The following is a 14,359-nucleotide window of genomic DNA, read 5'->3' as shown; positions in this document are numbered from 1 at the left end:
CCTCTGGGAGGGCACCTGTTTATCATTCTGTCAAACAGTTCTTCTTGTACCATGTCACATTAGCAAAGATGAAAATTAAAACAGTCTTTAGTAAATGAGACCAAATCTTGTATACTTTACAGTATGCTCCTTTAGAAGGAACTTTCAGATAAGATGCTTTTATAACTTACTGGAATACTGTCATTCTGTATGACATATAGGATACTCTAGAAGTACTGTACCTTCCATAATAGTGGAGAGGAGGAGGAAATCCATCTAAAACTCACCATGGGATCCTGGAGTAACTACAAAGTGAGGTTGTATTTAGAAGTGAGCCCGGATATTGTGATAATGTTTTACAGTTTCATCCTGGGGCCATCCTTGTCTGTCCTTAGGGATTGCTTTGGACAAATGTAACTTAGTCTCTTGTCATATCCTGGAACAAATGAGTCCCATTTCTGTGGTAGGTACTGCAAGGCATGAGGTAGATAAGCACAGACACTATGTGCTGTCATATGGAAACAGGATGCTGTATCCACACTATACACAGTGCATAGACTCTTAATGCTTCACCTATACTCTTAACATTTTAGGAGGTGTGAATATTCTCGTACTCCTAGTTATAATGCATTGTGATGAATAATCACTTGACAGAGAATGCAAAAGGGGAGGAGGGTTTCTTTGCCTGACTAGGCCAAGTCTATGAAAATCCCACAGCTTGAGCCTCCTAAGACATTACTGGGGTGCTTGTTCCTGCCAAGGCTGGCTACTACCTACCCTAGGGAGCCTGTGATGGTGTAATTGTGCAGACAGTGGCCACTTGTGCAGCTGCATCTGGCCAAGACTTTTCTACAGTCAATTCATGCTAAACTCTAAGATGACAGAAGAGCTTTTCTATCAGCTTAACTGCATGATCTCCTGGGGTTTGTTCTACATGAGTTTGGGGATGTGATTGTAAAGTCCCCATACCTAGTATTGTGTAGCCTAAGCCTCAGAGTGTGCAGGAGACTGAGCATTGGGTAAGGAGCAGCTTTAGATCATGGAACAGAAGACACTGAGCATAAAAGCTAGAGTTTTATAGGAAGGGATAAAATGCAGTCATAGTCAGATTTTATTAATGATACTCTTTCAGATATTAATAGCTAATACAAGCACGGCTCCTTTAAGGAGACAGATCAGAGGGTCCCTATTCCAAGTTTTTTCTTGCCTACCTGACATGTAGGACTCCGTAATCAATGAAGTCCTTTAGTGAGAGCTGTTACAGTAAAAATTGAGCTTTTCATAAATCATAAACTTATGAAAATTTTTGTTAGTAAATTTCATCACATTTGACCTCTGGATGCTAAATAAATCCATACTTAAATAATTTTTGTATGTATGGCCTCTTGCCTGCTCTGAACTTTTTCCATTACCAATAATAATCATAAACATGGATGACACACTAGAATCAGGATAAAATGTTAACTGTTAACATGCAATATAATGTTTGCAAGTAAAGGTCACACAGAGTACATCTTGGACTGTTTAAGTCAGCCTGTAGTAGTATAGGACATGTAATTTCTCTCATATACAGATTAGACTCCAAAGACTTCTCTTGATTTTTGTGTGTGTGAAACAATTAGTATGTTGACCCTGGTGCATGAGTCAAGTAGTCATAGAATGGTTTGGGTTGGAAAGGACCTTCAAAGGTCATGTAGTCCAACCCGCCTGCAATGAGCAGGGACATCTTCAACTAGATCAGGTTGCTCAGAACCACATCTAAGCCTGGCTTTGAATGTTGGCAGGGGTGGGACACATGCCACCTCTCTGGACAACTTGTGCCAGTGTTTCACCACTGTCACTGTAGGAAGTTTCTTCCTTATATCTAGTCTAAATCTACCCTCTTTTAGTTTAAAACCATTACCCCATTTCTGTTGCAACAGGCCCTCCTAAAAAATGGTTCAGCCTTTTTAGGTGCACCCTCAGGAAAAGAAATCAGTTACACCTCCTCAGACTAAGCGTGAGATGAAGAAAAAGGACCTTTACCAGTAGCTGTGATCACATTAGGGACAAGTTAAATGGGTCCTGTAATTTGACCAAGAAAAATAGTAGGGTAGAGAGTACCTCAAGATGTCTGTGCAGTTGTGAAAAATTATTTTTTGTTGTCTTTTGCTTCCCGACACCCACCACAAATTCTTGTATTAAGCTGAAGGGCAGGACTGTCAGGAGGCATCAGATTAGTACAGCTCAGGTTTTTTTTGTGTATGCCTGCCAAAGACCATGTGTCTAGCTCTTAGAGTCATTTACTGCCCAGGTCATTGAATTACTGTACTGAATTACCATAAAAGAGCTGCACTGCTGTAACCAGTCTCATGGACATTTCTTTGATGTGGGAAATGGGAGCATGATTTTGTTTAATCTTCTGTTACTTCTCATTATCTGGAGGATGCTGTTGCACTGCACCTTGAGTGGACAGATCTCAGAACTGCCACTTGCCAGCAAGTGGCAGCTTTATGCAAGTATTTATGGAGGAGGTATTTATGGTCTTTATTTAGGTATCAGCAGGGGGAGGATCACTTGCAAGGCTTTCTGGAGTTCAGAACTAGCCCACTCCTCACTTAGTTTTAGCCCAAATCAGTTTTCTATTTAGATTATCTACTCCTTTTCCTTTTATTCTGTATGGTAGAAGGGAAGAGGGTTTGGGTGAAAGAATAGAAAAGGTCTCATTTCCCTTGGCAGCAGTGCTGGTTTGTCATCTGAAAATGTGCATGAATTGCAGTTTCTGTCACATTATATTTTTCAGAAGTTAAGACCATGTGCACAAGCAGCTCCAAAGCTTTGGAGCATAGTTTGTTAAACCATGTAAATTACACATATATTTGAAACATGAGACCCTGGGCATGCAGAAGGCTTTTGACTTTCATCCTAAATCATAATCTAAGATGAAGAGTAAATGTTCAGATTTTTTGTTCTTGGCATTTAGCTACAAAGGGAATGTTATCCATCTGGGGGAAAAAAAAAAGAGGAAGATCCCCTGTGTTTGCAGTTCTAGTATAACTGAGAAATAACCAATATAGTCAGCTCCTACTGCCTGCAATGATAAGTAGAAATCCTGTTCCACTGACAAGTTGCAATTACTTTAATTCCATTTGAATATGCGTTTAAAAAGGAGACATAAAGGCTGAAGAATGCTGAGCTTAAATACCTGGTCATGTTCTTTTCACTCCTTAGGACTATGTGCTTGCTGTAGATGCGTATCACACCATCATCAAATATTACCCACAGCAAGAGCCTCAGCTGTTAAGTGGAATTGGAAGGATTTTCCTTCAGGTATGCATTTTATTCTAAATCTCCTGGGTAGTATTGCTGTTGACAGCTATGTAGTGAATAAGTTGCATTTAAAACTAGAACTGTTTTACAGGGTATGTATCGAATTGTAAAGGCAGTGTTCAAAACAAATACTTCTGCCATGTGATACTAGGTAAAGTTAGGAAATATAAAGCACCTACAATATTGGAAGTACGTTAACAGACAAAGAACATGCTGTAGAAAATAATGCTAATAACGTAATCAAAGGACAACATTCTGCTTTCCCTGAAACTAATGGTAAAGCTCCTATTGACTTCAGTGAGCTAGAATTTCACTAAAAATCTCATTTCTCACTGTGTCAAAATGCATGCACCTCTCAGTCACACTGTATAGCTGCTATCATCATCTAGCAAAAATTGAAGAGTTTCCTTCTTTTGTCCAGGTTACATCCCTGAGGAGACAGGGGAGGGCATATTAAAAGCAAAAACAGGACTGCACAAGTATAATAAATACCCATGTAGCTATCTACTTACAATAATAAGTGAAAAAGATGTAAGTGCACCAGTACTTTATCAGAATATGATGCAACTAAATTATTTGTATCTGATTGTTTTATTAGTTGATTTTAATTTGTAGTATTTCATGAGTTCTCAGTTCTTTCATATTTCTTATACTGATATTTCAAGCTTAGCCTTTTTTATCTACTTCCCCTTACTTATAAATCTGAGTTTACAAACAATTATATTTGTGGCATTTGTGTTATAAAATTGTATTGAAATAGAATAATTTACTCTTGATAGATAATTCTGTCATTAATATTGCTTGCTGGAAATCACAGAATGTCATTAAAACTCAGTTATGGATTTTCGGTTCTCTGCAGGAGCATGTTTTCACAATGTGGTAGACATGTTTGTCATTGAAAGTCTCTGGTTGGAAGTGGATCTCCATCACTATAGAGCAATTTTGTGATACTAGCTGTGTGCATTAATTATTACCTAAATAGGCAACCTAGTAATTATGCTTATTAAAGAATGGTACTGTAAATATGCATAATACTGTTGAAAATACAAGTTATTAATAGCTTTTGTCTTACTGGGAAATGACCGGGTATGTTACTGGTACTGCCTTGCTGATGGGAGTGTCTGCCTTACTGTCACTCCAGTCTGTTAATAGTTCTGTTTGCTATAGGATAAAGTTCATTCTCAGGAGGAAAGCATCTCCTAACTATGTCTGTCCAATTTCAAAAGCAGCATTTGCAGGCTCTGTACAGTCATCTGGAGTTGCTGATGTCCACAGTGTTGGCTGTGACAAACTTAGTGGTTTTACTGTCAGAATTGGACATAGCAAGAAAGTATGAGGAACCCTTGAGATTTTCATCTGACCCTAGACAGTAGCTAATAAAAAGCATCACTTTTAAATTCAAATGTTTCCTTTCTTTTAGCACCTTAAGGAGATATTGTTTCACTCATTGGTTTTCTTTTTGTGACAAAATCTTCAGCTCTGCCTGGAGGGTACTGTTGCAACAGATGCAAGATTTTGACGTATAAAAGAAATAAGCAGTGTGCAGGTAAACAAAACCAAGAAGTTCAAATGGAAGAAAGATAAATGTGTTGCAGGCCTGGGCACCATCATTTTTGTAAGATCACTGTGAGATATGTGTGCATTGTTGATGAGGCACACTGTGGAAAAAAAAAGTCTTTCAGGTAAAATGGTAAAACAGTTACAGTCACAGTCACAGTATGCTAGAGATTGGAAGGGACCTCAAAAGATCATCTAGTCCAATCCCCCTGCCGGAGCAGGAACACCTAGATAAGGTTACGCAGGAATGTGTCCAGGCGAGTTTTGAATGTCTCCAGGGAAGGAGACTCCACAACCTCCCTGGGCAGCCTGTTCCAGTGTTCCGTCACCCTCACTGAGAAGAAGTTTCTTCTCAAGTTTAAGTGGAACCTCTTGTGTTCCAGTTTGTACCCATTACCCCTTGTCCTATCATTGTTTGCCACTGAGTAGAGCCTGGCTCCATCCTCGTGACACTCCTGCTTTCGCAGCTTCCCTGGGCAACCCATTCCAGTGCCTCACCACCCTTACAGAAAAGAACTTCTTCCTTATACCCAATCTAAACTTCCTCTGTTTAAGTTTTAACCCGTTACCCCTTGTCCTATCACTACAGTCCTTAATGAAGGGTCACTCCCCAGCATCCCTATAGGCCCCCTTCAGATACTGGAAGGCTGCTATGAAGTCTCCACGCAGCCTTCTCTTCTCCAGGCTGAACAGCCCCAACTTTCTCACTCAGCCTGTCTTCATACAGGAGGTGCTCCAGTCCCCTGATCATCCTCGTGGCCCTCCTCTGGACTTGTTCCAACAGTTCCATGTCCTTTTTATGTTGAGGACACCAGAACTGCACACAATACTCCAGGTGAGGTCTCACAAGAGCAGAGTAGAGGGGCAGGATCACCTCCTTCGACCTACTGGTCACCCTCCTTTTGATGCAGCCCAAGATACGGTTGGCTTTCTGGGTTGTGAGCACACACTGAAGCTGGCTTGTGTTCATTTTCTCATTGACCAGCACCCACAAGTCCTTCTCTGCAGGGATGCTCTGAATCTCTTCTCTGCCCAACCTGTAGCTGTGGCTGGGATTGCTCTGACCCAGGTGTAGGACCTTGCACTTGGCATGGTTAAACTTCATGAGGTTGGCATCAGCCCACCTCACAAGTGTGTCAAGGTCCCTCTGGATGGCATTTCTTCCCTCCAGCGTATCAACTGAACCACACAGCTTGGTGTCATCGGCAAACTTGCTGAGGGCGCACTCAATCCCACTGTCCATGTCAGAGACAAAGATGTTAAACAAGACCGGTCCCAACACCAATCCCTGAGGGACACCACTCGTTACTGGTCTCCAGCCAGACATTGAGCCACTGACCACAACTCTTTGCGTGCAGCCATCCAGCCAGTTCTTTATCCACCGAGTGGTCCACCTATCAAATTGATGTCTCTCCAATTTAGAGACAAGGATGTTGTGTGGGACAGTGTCAAACACTTTGCACAAGTCCAGGTCAATGACATCAACTGCTCTACCCCTGTCCATCAGTTCCATAGCCCCATCATAGAAGGCCACCAGATTGGTCAGGCAGGATTTCCCCTTAGTGAAGCCATGCTGGCTGTCACCAAGCACCTTGTTGTTTTTCATGTGCCTTAGCATTCCTTCCAGGAGAATCTGCTCCAAGATTTTGCCAGGCACAGAGGTGAGACTGACTGGTCTGTAATTCCCAGGGTCATCCATTTTCCCCTTCTTGAAAATGGGGGTTATATTTCCCTTTTTCCAGTCATCGGGAACTTCACCTGACTGCCATGATTTTTCAAATACGATGGCCAGTGGCTTCGCAACTTCATTTGCCAGCTTCTTCAGGACCCACGGATGGATCTCATCAGGACCCATGGACTTGTGCACGTTCAGGTTTTTAAGATGGTCTCGAACCAGATTCTCTCCTACAGTGGGCCCAAGGTCTTCATTCTCACAGTCCCTGCATCTGCCTTCCAAGACTTGGTTGGTGTGGTCAGAGCCTTTGGCAGTGAAGACCGAGGCAGAAAAGTCATTCAGAACCTCAGCCTTCTCCAAATCCAGGGAAGCCAGTTCTCCTGATAGCTTCTGGAGAGGGCCCACATTGTCCCTAGGCTGTCTTTTGTTTGCTACATACCTATAGAAGCCCTTCCCATTACCTTTCACATCCCTTGTGAGATTTAATTCTAACTGGATCTTAGCTTTCCTGACCTGGTTCCTAGCTTCCTGGACAGCATCCCTGTGTTCTTCCTAGGCTGCCTGTCCTTGCTTCCACCTTCCGTAAGCTTATTTTTTCCTCTGCTAAGTTTCCTCAGCAGCTCCTTAGCCATCCAAGGAGGTCTCCTGGCCCTCCTGCTGCACTTCCTTCTAGTTGGGATGCAACACTCCTGAGCTTGTAGCAGCTGATCCTTGAATATCAACCAACAGTTTTGGGCCCCTCTGCCCTCTAGGGCTGTATTCTATGGAACCTTACTAAAGCAGGTTCCTGAAGAGGCCAGAGTCTGCTCTTTTGAAGTCCAGGGCAGTGAGCTTGCTGCATGCTCTTCTCACTGTCCTGAGGATCTCGAACTCGACCATCTCATGATAGCTACAACCAAGGCTGCACTGGAGCATCACATTGCCAACAAGCCCTTCCCTGTTGGTGAGCACGAGGTCAAGCATGGCACCTCTCCTTGTTGGCTCCTCTGTTACTTGCAGAAGGAAGTTGTCTTCCACACAATCAAGGAACTTCCCGGATTGGTTGTGCCGGGCCGTACCATCCCTCCAACAGATGTCAGGGTGGTTGAAGTCCTCCATGTGGACAAGGATCTGCGAGCATCTTTGAGTACAATCACTTCTGCTATGATACATAAGCAAATCAGGAAGAAATGTAGATGAAACCTTAAGATGGTTGTTTGCTGTGTCTGAAAAGTACTTGGAAAGTCATTTACTGGTAGACTAGAAGGACTTGCTACATGATCTTTTCCACAAGGTTCTCCTTAGGGGTTGCAGTGTTTGTATTTTTGATTAGGTGCTCATATGATGGAGTTAGAAGCATGCTTGTAAAATGTACAAGTGGTGCAGACACTATGAAGGGCAGGATCAGAATGCAAATTAATCCTGACAAGTTGAGAAACTGAAATGTTAAATGGGCTGTGTTTCAAATAGCAAAGGCAAAATACTACCAAAGACTGGAAGCAATACACAAATACAAAAAAGGAAACAACAAGAAGGCGCTGTTCTGTGGAGAGGAATCAGCCTAAGGGTAAGCAAACTGCACACAAACCAGACTCCAAAATACTGTGGCATAAAAGCAAACTTCATATTCAAATGTGAAGCATAAAGTAATTCTTCCATTCTCACTTCTGGAGAGAGATCGGTTGGAGTGTCATGACCTCTTACACGGGCATTTGGGAGGATATGAAGTAACAGGAAAGAGTTCAGAGAACAGAAAGAATGATGAGGGAATCCAGAAAGCGTTAACTGTGAGAAACTGAAAATTGATTCTCATTCTAGAATTAAAAACATAAGAGAAAGTACAATAAAAATTGTCAGGTATGTAAGAGACTGTTAAAAAAGAGGACTTGGACTGTTATCCCTGAACTGCTATGGACGGGACAAAAAGTTGAGGTAAAAAATGAAACACTTAGGGTGTATTTTTCCAATGCTGAGGTAATTTAAGAACCCTGGAATAAGTTTCCTAGGGATGCTAGAATTCACCATCTGAGAGGGTTAAGGACACCTTAACACATTTGTCACAAACATTTTTGGTAATGTCCTGTTCTTAAATAGGTGTTCACTTAAGAATCCCGTGAATCTCCCCACTGAGGGCTGCCTGGTTTCCATGGCTTTATGCTCCTGAACTAATTAGTTTCACTTCTTTTGATAGATTTATTTTACCCAGTAGTAAGTTTTCTTCTCTTTCCATCTCTCCAGCCTGAAATTAGGCACTGCATTGTGAAACCACAACAAAAGTAGGAGTATATCCTTCTACAAAACACACATTGCTAACTTATTTACCAAAGGGCCTTCTTCACATGTTTGTGTTGGGGGCTTTTTCATCTCCAGTAGCAATGTATGTGACATACCCTTAGGTGAAATATCCCTTGCTTTCTCAGGATCCCCTTTCCTGTTCCCCATAAAATGTTCCTCTTTATGCCAGTTTTCAGATCCCTCATTCCTTCAGCCTGCATAATCCATGCTCCAGTGTTTTTTGATCTGCAAATGGACTGTCTTCCCAGTACCCCCAGTGGCCCATTGCATTGGGGTTGTTTTTCGACATGTTTTAGTGTGATGCTCTGAGGTCATCCTGTGGTCCCTGGCTATGACCCATAAGCTGCAGGTTAACTGAGTATGGGTCCTATACCAGCTAGGAATACAGGCTACTGTATTCCAGTTCTCTTGCCTTATTGACAGCTTCTGCCTGTGGACAGGGTCTGTCTTCACTTCCTGCAGAATAACACCCATTCTCCCTGGAAGTAATTCTGACCTTTTCTCATTTTCAGCTAATTTCAGGGACTCTGGAGTCAATTACAACAGAAGAGCTAAATGAGGAGGTGGAGCACCCCTGCCATACAGTCCGTGAATGCTCCACAACCACAGCTGAGAAACACTGCCTTAGATAAAACTTCTGGTGTTCTTTTTCCATGGCCTTAATATGGCTCTTCAAATACCTTGTTTGGTAACAGGTGTTACCCAATCAGCTTGGTGCCAGACAACTATATAATGGACCTTGATATGTTTTCTTGTTCTTACGTTTTGTAAAAGATATAATCAGGCTGGATCTCTTTTCTTCTTATTGTGGTAACTTTCTTGTGATTTTACTGTCTAGATCGGAGACATAAAAACTGCAGAAAAGTATTTTCAAGAAGTTGAGAAAGTGACTCACAAATTGGATGGACTACAGAGCCAAATTATGGTTTTAATGAACAGGTAAATAATACCTACATGAAAATTTAAAATACAGTTTTGCAAAGTATGCATTGTGAACATTAAGCTACCCTTGAGACAGTCCTGTTCCTTTTTTCTCTTTTATGTAACTACATCTGTCATAAGTGAGACTGAATGGCATTTAGACCCAGGAGATCTGTATCACTTGGTACAGACATATTATCCTGGATTGAAATTGTGATCCTTAAGTTGATTTTACAAAGCTTTTTCTCATTCTTCCAGGCATTGCATATTTTCTCTCTGCTTTTTCAATACACTTTTGCATAAATACCTTTTAGGAGAGAAGAAGCTATTTTGAGCCTTTATCCTACAATCAGATCTGCTGGTAAAGTTACTGCCTGGTAGCTTCAAATACTGGAATACATTGTAGTAAAACAAGCTGCATGATGGGGGACCCAGTTTGTAATGGTCAGCACATCGGCTTAATATATTTGGAAAATACTATTCGAAAGTGCTCTGAAAATTACATAGCGTGGCTAATTTCATGAAGAAAAATAATTCCAGGAAGAGAGTATCTGCATTTAAATTAATAAAAACACAGTGAAGACAGCTGCTTTGGTAGGCAGAATGTGCAATAGCCAAATGATCCAAGTTGTCGTTCCATTTGTCTGTAAATCAGTGTCTCCTTGCTGGTTGTAATTATACCATGCAGAGCAAATGTCAGAAACTCTCACATCTGTAAGAAGGAAAATAAAAAATGGTGTCCATTCTTTTTAAAATAGATTATTACCTTGGGTTTCTGAGGAGGACTCATTTGTATGTCACTTACTTTCCAGAGCCTTTCTCCACCTTGGTCAGAATAATTTTGCAGAAGCTCATCGATTTTTCACAGAAATTTTAAGGATTGACTCATCAAATGCTGTGGTAAATCTCCGAATTGCTACATTTATAATGAACACCTCAATTATTCTTGTAATGCTTTATGTGTGGATTTAATTAGTACCCAGAGTACGCTCAGAGCTTTATAGAAAAATTCAATGTGGCATGTGTGCCAAAGGGTATACAAAGGGGATGGGAAATAAAGACCCAGTCTATATGAAGGGCATGAATACTTAGACATGCATGTAAAGATCACAAGGCATTAGGTTTAGTGGGATCTTCACAAAAGCGCTTCTTTTTGCATTTGCTGTTTTTAGCATAGACATGCATGTCAGGAAAAGAAATGGCAGCTGCCAACGTATATCCGATTAACTTGATTTCACACAACACTGAAGAGGTACTGTAATTTTAAATATGGCATTTTTAACATGTTGCGTTTCAGAGCCTTGGATTCCCATCACAAGAGAAGCTCTTTATTTACTTCTGGGTTTTCTACATTTGGCAGCTTTCGGTGCATGATCACGGAAGAGTGTTCCTAAGAAGTGAGACAGCTTACCCCCAGTAACCTGGTCCAAGGCCCTTTAAAGACTGAGGGGACTGAGTTTAGGCAGCACATGAATTGCATCATTTTGTAGGCTGTAAAGCAATACCTGTTGTAACCTGCACAAATAAGGTTTCCTAAAGGAAGGGAAAAGGTGGGTTTTTTAAAGCCTGTGTTCTTCCCTTATCTGCAGCTTTCAGAAAGTGCCAACGTTTCTGCTGCTAAAGACCTTCTATGACTGTATTGTTGGAATTTTGTGGTAACTCATAAAACCTATTTTGTGTGGAAGAGAAAATGGAGCCTGACTTGGTCATTTATGATGTATTTAGACTGCCCCATCTGCTGAATTTACTACAAGTCAGTTGTAGATGCCTTTGTGATAGGATAATTCTTTCCTATGTGTAAGCCAGAGAGGAGAAAAAAAAAAAAAAAACAACTTGTGAAGATATAGTGAAGTCATTAAAAAAATATATGAAAATGACAGTGTGCAGAGGCTCATGCAGTGCCTGAAATCCATTTCAGTTGACTTTCAGAATTAACTGACTAATGTCCTGTCCTATTTATATTGCATTTTAGACTCTGTTTTCTAGAGTTTGAACTCTTAAAAGTCAGCAGGTCCTTCTGGCACAGGATAAATCTTGAGAACAAGCAGAAGAAAAGGATTGGATTGTATGATTGAGAATGTATTTTAGTTACTTATGCACATACACACACAAAACCGTAATTCTTAGCACATAGTAAATCTGTTCCAACTCCAGGCACTACACTTCTTCTTTTCCTTCTCTTTTATCACTTGTAAATACATACATATACACACACACTTACTTATTTGTTTACAGTATGTTTTTTTCTCTAGGCTAATAACAATGCTGCAGTTTGTCTTCTTTATCTGGGAAGACTGAAGGATTCTCTCCGGCAGTTGGAAGGAATGGTTCAGCAGGACCCTAAACACTACCTGCATGAGAGTGTTCTCTTCAACCTGACAACAATGTATGAACTGGAGTCATCCCGCAGTATGCAGAAGAAGCAGGCGCTTTTAGAGGCTGTAGCTATCAAAGAGGGTGATAGCTTTAATACTCAGTGTCTCAAGTTAGGGTAGATCATTTCCAACTAATTTTTTCCAGCAAGGCTGATTTTTTAAATTGTATATACTCTTGCTAATGTGTAAATGTGAAATAAAATCTATTCAGTTATGAGTGTTCAGGGGCATTACTACTGAGTTTGTTGTCTCTTGACAGTCTGTCATTGTGAAGACTTTGTGTTGACCCAGAGCCAGCTTCATACCTACAAGTCTTATGTACAAGTCAATTACCCAGATTCTTTTTATACGAAAAAATGAATTTGACCTTATGTTGTCTTGATGGTTGTTACAGTTTTTCAGTAATCAGCAAATCACATGAGCTAATTTCATTAGCTAAGAGTTATTGACAGAGTATCAGTATGTGTACTGTAGAAATGAAATTCTGACTGCACTTCTTTTCACTTGCTCCTACTGCATGTGTCTCATTTAGCCCCATCAGACTGTTGAGTATTACACCTTTCTATGTTCACTGCTCTTAGCAGAGGTTGCTTGGTAGTCATCATGCCACATCCAGATGGCATGTGGGGGAGTCACACAGTCCCCCACAGTATGAATTTCCCACATTAGGAGGGACTATCACCTGAATGACACTAAGTGGGCTCCCTGTACTTTCTTGGTGTTGTGATCTTTCAGATCATTCAGATTAAAGCATTCTGGAAAGCTGTGAGTGGGAGTGGAGGATTTCTCTATTCCCAAACTAATGCTTGCTTCTATACGTGTTTACTCTCTCCCACTCTCTGTCCCACATCTCCACTTGACTGTCACTAGCAGATGCCACAAGGTTGTACTAAGGATCCCATAACTTGTGCATGTGTACTTCAGCTCTTACTGTACTGTCTTCCTCATGCCTACCCTGGAGGCTGTGGATTCCTCTCCATGCAGACAGGCATAGCTGCTCCACTCTGTCATCCTTCTCGCAGGGAAAGAAGCACTGCCGTTTAGCCAGAGCACATACGCAGCCCATTTCAGCTCAATTCCCCTCCTCTTACCAAATGAAAACACGGTGCAGAAAGCATTTCCCAGGGAAGAGGATGGAAAGACTGAGGCAGAGGTATCTAAGGGTTAGGCCACACAAAGTGGAAGCAAATGGGGTGATGCAGAGCACGGCAGTAGGAAGTTACTGCTGACGGGACAATACCAGCTGATGGGACAATACCAACATACACTGATTCTGGCATCCCTTGGAACAAACATTTTTGGAATCACAGCACCACTGCGGTATCAGAGAATTTCACATCCCTGCCCACATTTCTCCCTTCAGCTGTATTGTAGATTCAATCCATATATTTCCATTCCTTGTACGTGAACATATACATCTGTTCATTGGGGGGGGGTATTATTTTGAGACAAATGTTTAATAATTGGAGTAGCTTCTTGTCATAAACCACCACCATGGGACAATTCTCTTACCTTAATTCATTTTTTGTACCATATCCATCAGTTAATTCTTACTGTCTTTAAATACCCCCACCCATATTTTTAAGTAATTAATAACTTATTTTTATGTTTGTCCAACTGGACATACTGTACAGTGGCCAAACAGCTGTCTTCAAAAAAACCAGGTCATTTGAAAACTGCTGCAGACTGGATGTGTGAAAAAATGAGAATGCCTTAAGAACACCAGTAACCTTGAAAAACATAAACCTACAGCTTATACACACACAGAATTTGTCCCATTTTTATAGGACATATATGGTTTACAGGTCATGCTGGTACACAGAAACAGTGGCTGGTTAGGTACCAGTCAACTGAAAAAAAGTTAAACTAGTTGGTTCTCCTGTTACTGGTGTGGCCACAGCTAGATCTGAAAACTTGTGCAGCACTTGGGTAGACTTGTCCTAAGGTAGCACTACTGAACTCAAAAATATGAATTCTGCACCACCTACTTCAGTTGGGTTTAGACACCATTTATATATCTTCAGTGAGTACTAAAATACAGTGAAATAAAAGTAGTTACTTCTGCATTGCCCTTTATGAGGTTTTACATTTGTCTTAAATACTGCTATGACAAGTTTTAACAGTAACTGGACAAATTCTCAAGTTTATATTGTCATGACTGAGTTGAAATCAGGGTAGTTTTCAGTGTGTCACAACTCTTAATCTGATCTGGTATGTCATGTACTGTTCTCATTACAAATAATCTTGAAGGTCACTTCTTGGGCATGGA

The 14,359-nt window shown here is 41.0% G+C and overlaps 1 protein-coding gene across 4 annotated transcripts in view; it reads left to right on the top strand.

Moving 5' to 3' along the window:
• The window catches only part of TRAPPC12 (trafficking protein particle complex subunit 12), a 55,553-nt gene extending 43,249 nt beyond the window's left edge, over positions 1-12,304 (top strand). For 2 of the 4 annotated variants that reach the window (XM_062634598.1, XM_062634596.1), the window contains 4 exons: positions 3,190-3,288; positions 9,633-9,733; positions 10,474-10,615; positions 11,968-12,304. In XM_062634598.1, the coding sequence (XP_062490582.1) occupies positions 3,190-3,288; positions 9,633-9,733; positions 10,474-10,615; positions 11,968-12,210 (585 nt within the window). In that variant the 3' untranslated portion in view covers positions 12,211-12,304. The remainder of the gene's footprint in view (positions 1-3,189; positions 3,289-9,632; positions 9,734-10,473; positions 10,616-11,967) is intronic. The other 2 variants (XM_062634597.1, XM_062634599.1) reach the window with 2 other exon arrangements.
• Positions 12,305-14,359: the final 2,055 nt, after the last annotated feature.

Source organism: Pezoporus occidentalis, unplaced genomic scaffold (assembly GCF_034315485.1).
Source record: "Pezoporus occidentalis ecotype Australia unplaced genomic scaffold, CSIRO_AGI_Poc_V1 ctg43, whole genome shotgun sequence".
In the NCBI taxonomy this organism is placed as follows: Eukaryota; Metazoa; Chordata; class Aves; order Psittaciformes; family Psittacidae; genus Pezoporus; species Pezoporus occidentalis.
This window is presented reverse-complemented; position numbering and strand designations above follow the sequence as displayed.